A 5,977-nucleotide genomic window follows, 5' to 3' on the forward strand; every position below is an offset into this window, starting at 1 on the left:
AAGGTTAAGTAATTAATAACTTACTAATAACAGATACGTTAGTAACTTCTATATATATATATATATATATATATATATATATAACTCCAAGGCAGGCAAAACATTTGGCGAAGTTTGCCTGTGTTGTTTAGAGTTTTAACTGTCTTTAACTTTGAAAAATGTAAGTATCATAGTTAAGAAAACAAGTATTGTCAATATTTAATTTTAATGTGGCAACTTGTCTGCTGCGTTTGTATGGAACAGACACGCCCAACTTTGAATCTCGTATGAGAACCATGGTTACTGGTTTATTTTACGTTTTTGTGCTGTTGCTATATATATATATATATATATGTCTTTATTTTACAAATCATTTGGGGCTCATGAATAACGGCCAGTGATCTTAAACCAACTAACTTTTCTACAGTATCCAAGCTATCAACATTACTTTGTTATTTTCGATAGTTCTGGTAAAGAAAATCACAATGTTCTTTTTCTTTGTTTGTTGTTGTTGATTTTTTACTAGGAACTAAATTTAATTTCAAATTCATGCGAATCGCCACACTGTGAATTCCAGCACTTCCGGTTGTTGATTCTTATTGTTGTGTTACTGCTTACTTCACATCCGGTTGTTGATTCTTATTGTTGTGTTACTGCTTACATTACATCCGGTTGTTGATTCTTATAGTTGTGTAACTGCTTACATCACATCCGGTTGTTCATTTTTATAGTTGTGTAAGTAGTTACGGTTGTTAGTTCTTATAGTTGTGTGAGAAGTTACATGACATTCGGTTGTTGATTCTTATATTTATATATGTAGTCACATGACATCCGGTTGTTAGATCTTATAGTTGTGTAAGTAGTTACATGACATTCAGTTGTTGATTCTTAACGTTGTGTTAGTACTTACATGACATTCGGTTGTTGATTTTTATATTTGTATAAGTAATCACATGACATCTGATTGTTGATTCTTGTAGTTGTGTTAATAGTTACATGACATCCGATTGTTGATTCTTGTAGTTGTGTTAATAGTTACATGACATCCGATTGTTGATTCTTGTAGTTCTACAAGTGCTTATCGATGTACAATCTCTTATATTCTTTATTCTCCATTGCTATTTCGTGATGCTTAGTATCCGTATTAGTAGATTATTATCAGTTTTGCTCTAATATCCTTTCCATTATTTTAACATTCATCATTACATATTAACGAGAAACTTTTAATTTGTGGAATCCAATGATAAACATCAAATAAATAATGTACGTTCAGAGAATTTCAATTTTATTTGATTGAAAAACGAGTAAAATAACGGAAAGAAGTAGTTTTAAAACGAACACTTTAATTCCTAGGTTATCTTATTTAATTTTATTTTGTACTCAAAAATTATTCAGAGATTTTTTTAAACTTCGTGCAGAAGAGAAAAGTAAGAAAATAAAAACAGTTTTAAATCGTTTATACACCATAATGAAGAAACCGGCAACAGTTTCAAATCGTTTATACACCATAATGAAGAAACCGGCAATAGTTTCAAATCATTTATACATCACAGTGAAGCGAGTGACATACTTCTATGTTGTTACACTTAAACCGAGTGAAAATAAAATATGTGAAACAAATGGGTTTAAGACCTAACGTTAAAAAACTAAATAAACACATAAATAAGCAACGTCGCAACAATATATAGAAATAATATAAAACTTCAATATCATTTACTAACTTGTTCTATTTTTATTAGGATTATTGATGTATTAACGTTTGTTTGTTTGTTTTCTTTCAGACGAAAGTACATCTCGATGTATTGGCTGATGCTTTATTAAGATGGGCCCGGGGACGCTATTAGAAAGAGAGAGAGAACGTTCCAGATGAAAATCCATTCTTCGGGTTATTGCCCCAACCAAGATTACAACCGTGCTTTTTTAAATTTAGCCTCGGACTCTTGTTCTGTTTTTCATTTACCACTAATAGGGGGAACTTATCTTTCAAAATTGCAAAATTAAATAATATTTCTGTATATTTAACCGTTAGGTTACAATTCTTTTGAATTTTTTTTTTTTTGTTTATGTCATCTTCTTCAGGACAATTAGTGCGTTGTATGTCCGGCTGAACTCTCTGCCTACAAGGTCACAGTCTGCCACTAGACAATCCACAAAACCTTTTAAACTCTATACATTCAAATGTTTTTGTATTTGTTGTGTCCTCATTTGCCTCTTATGTCTTAGGTTGTGTTTCTGTTATTAAAGGCAAGTAAAATAGTTTAAAATCTAATTCTAAGTCACAAGTCAAGCACGAGGAAACTTCTCTTCCTTTACTTGTCATATGCGCATATCTAGAAAATATAATAGTTCCCTGTTTTTTGTGAATTTTAGCCCAATTACGATACTTTCTATTTTAATACAAAATATACAGGTTACCAGAATTTTAGTTTATTATATCGCCTGTGAACTTGTTTTTTCTTTTGTTAGTTGGCATTCCTAGCATTTGACTCTCTCGTCAACAGTTGTCTGGCACTCGATTGATTATCACCAGATTATTCACAAAAAGAAGCTCTCATTCAGGGTGCTACAAATAGGTAATTAATGCTGGTGTTGTATGTTTAAATGAAAGTTGTTAACTGTTGACGATATGATATTCACTATTAAACTTACAAAGAATAAATATGACTAATGGTGGCGTGAAATGTTATCATAAAGAAATCCGTTAGAAAATTTCCATTGTTGCCGTTGCCATGACAGTTGATTTACGTATACCTCATGTTTACGTCATGTCCAGTGACAGCCTATAGTAGCGTTAGTTCCTGTGTATCAGAGACTGTGAGTTATATATTCGGTACATTTGACTTATTCATTGTGAGAGACTTCAATGCGAAATATTATTCAGTGTATTCCTGTATACCTCTTAGCAACTAAAACAGCCTTCACGTTAAGCAGCTGTTACTATGTAAAATTGTATGTTTCCTAGCAACTATAAAGTATATTTAATCAGCTGTTACAATGTGCACATGTTTCAAGTAACTAGATAGTTTGCAAGTGAAGCAGAAGTTATGAAAAAATCATTTGTTTCTTAGAAACTAAAGTAGACTTCAATTATTCCCATGACGACAATCCGGGTTCTTTTTCATGCCCACTCTTATATATTTTATTTCATGATAACTAGTAATAAAAATATACGTTAATGGGACCTTAGACCTTGAATGTTTAATTTTTGTAGTGTAAGATGACATCTTTATAATCAAAGGATAAAATAGCTATTTAAAACAAACTACATGCGTATTTGTTTAAATCAAATAATTTGTCTAACAGTACTAAACGTAATATAGAATGTATAACTGTTGCTCTGTGTCATCGTATTCGCTTACAAATATCAGGTAATGTTGCGGCAAAGTAAGATTTTACCTAAAGTGTTGACTTTTAATAACGTTATGCGAAATTAAACTTTATATATTAACTTTTTGTGCCTAAAAACACGCATGTATTGTAAACAAGTTGAATTTCACTTTGTGTTTTATTTCTTGGGCCCAAAATATTTTAGCCATGTTTACAAAAATATGAATTTTGCCCAATGTTCTGTCTGTTTTGTCCTAAAAAATTCGTAAAAACATATCAGCCAATATAGATAGTAACCAGGTTTTAACACGTGCCCAAAATATGCGAACTCACTGACAAAATATAAATGTCACGTTATATTTATAAACAAACCGTATTTAACGGATTACTGAATGTGAAAAACAAACCGTATTTAACGAATTTCTGAATGTGAAAGGACTTCAGGATATAAGTACTTCCTACCACTTAACTTCTCAAAAACTTCTTCTTCCAAAACAACATCTACTGAGTGTAGGCTTTAATATTATTTAATGTTATTTATCATAATTATTTAGTATTGTTTAGTGTCCTTTAGCATTATTTTTCTATAAGGAAATTGAGACCTTCGCGTGTATTTTGTTCAAGTAGTTGTTTCGATGATATTGTTGTTTCTAGCTGTCTAGCAAAGAATCGGGTGTAACTTTCGCCAAGGTAAACACCTAATTAAATATTTCGATAGTATCAACAATAAAGTTAGAAATACAAGTGTCTGTCTAATTCGAAAAACGAAAGCAGAACCTCATTCACAAACACAGAATAGTTATCAAAACACAAATATTATACGATCTCCATGAAACAAAGAATTTGGTGAAAACCAAGAAAACAAACTAAGCCTAATTTTAAGTACATATCGGCATGCGTCAAACTATTGGATGTAAAATAAATTGATCTTACTGATAATGCCGAAATACTCGTCAGTCATATTAATATTAATAAATGTTGATTTAGTAAACTTATTATCTTAAAACTCTTCCTGCATGACAGTTTTACTTAACATATTACTAAATGAGGAACGTTTATTTATTGTTAAACATATGCTTCTTAGAAGTTATGTATTATTTCACAAAGATATTTTGTATTGTTTTGCGTAAAAAGGAAGAATATTTGTTCGAATGGGGGACGAGGGAAGTTGTATAAAGAATCAACTGTATTTCTGTACAAATTCCTTCTTTGATCCGTTTTATTTATTAGTGTTTCAAAGTATTTTTAAGTATAAATACGTTGTTGTTGTTAAGCGTTACATAATCACAATCTTTATTGTTATTATTATTATACTCCGGGTTATTTTAATTTGTCAGTTCCTTCGACGAGTCGCGCAACGAGAAAGAAAAAGAGGGACAGGTCATATTTTAGCTATGTATATACGTAAAACTTTCTAAAAACGACATCGCTCGCAGCTGGCATGAATACACCCCAATTTGACTGCAGTTCTTCTAAATTATTCGCTCGCGTCCAGTGTGAATAAGTCTTTATATTAAAAGTCGCGTCATTTTTCAGTGTTTGTAAGCAGTTTGCAACAATGATTTGTCGCATAAACGATAGGGTGAAAGGAAAGAAAACCGGATATATATTTTTTTTGTAAACTACGCTTCTTTCGTTCATAATACAAGTAAAAAAAATACTGTTGAAATTTTGTATTGCAATCATACTGTTAGAAAACAGAGTAAAAAACAAAGGTCGTTGTATATACTTATTGGTCTTAGCAACTTGGTAACTAAACGCGACAAAACAATTTTTCTCTAACAATAAAATTCGTATGGCCTGATTATTAACGTTCAAGTGTGATTGTATTTATTAAAACTACTTTAGTATTTTATTGTGATTTTCAAAATAAGATTTTTATCAATTCTCTGTGTACATATTTTTTTTTTTTTTTAAGGAAACAACAATAAAACATTTTATTAACTCTTGTCAGCTGAAATCAGTAAATTTTAATAACCGGTATGGAACCCTAACTATACATAAATACATCTTACTATATTTACAACTTTTTCAAATATAGTCTCTGACCTATTCTTATTGCAACCTGTAACAGTGGCATCCCGAAAATTAAAATTCAGAGCTATTACTGTATTTTCAATTGATAAATAAATAAATATATATATTTTTTTTCTCTGACGCAAACAAACGGCGTCTGTCTGTTTTCTTTCTCACATAAAAAGTGTTATCTTTATTCAAACCATTGTTACTTACATTTAAACATAAAAAACAACAACACTGGTAATGATAAAATGGTATCATTACTTTCTGTAACTCATTCACAGTGGCTGAATACCCCGGGAACGATCCTCCAAATATTAGATACCAGACAGTCCATCACTTTACGATCATAAATATTGTTACGTCTCTGTTCGTTTGTTAATTTTCGTATAATTTATTTCCGATGAAACTTCAGCGACACAAGTCCTTTCTTAACTAAAACAAGTTTATTCCCTCTCAATACAGCTTTGTAATACACTTAATTTCCACAGTCAATTTAACTTAAACACACGCTATAATTCACAAGGATTCACACACTTTATTACCGCGCTTGACTCATTTGTCCGTCTGTGTCTGTCTGCAATTATTTATCAATCTATCTATCTCCCGTCACTTCTCGCCGGTCTTATATATACAAAATAGAGGACGTCTC

General features: G+C 30.9%; 1 protein-coding gene across 1 annotated transcript in view; it reads left to right on the forward strand.

Annotated features, from left to right (window-relative positions):
* LOC106462313 overlaps positions 1-2,634 on the forward strand; it is a 59,233-nt gene extending 56,599 nt beyond the window's left edge. The window contains exon 3 of the mRNA XM_013922217.2: positions 1,761-2,634. Within this exon, the coding sequence (XP_013777671.1) occupies positions 1,761-1,823 (63 nt within the window). The 3' untranslated portion in view covers positions 1,824-2,634. The remainder of the gene's footprint in view (positions 1-1,760) is intronic.
* The last annotated feature ends 3,343 nt before the right edge of the window (positions 2,635-5,977 follow it).

This window comes from Limulus polyphemus, unplaced genomic scaffold (genome assembly GCF_000517525.1).
Source record: "Limulus polyphemus unplaced genomic scaffold, Limulus_polyphemus-2.1.2 Scaffold1140, whole genome shotgun sequence".
In the NCBI taxonomy this organism is placed as follows: Eukaryota; Metazoa; Arthropoda; class Merostomata; order Xiphosura; family Limulidae; genus Limulus; species Limulus polyphemus.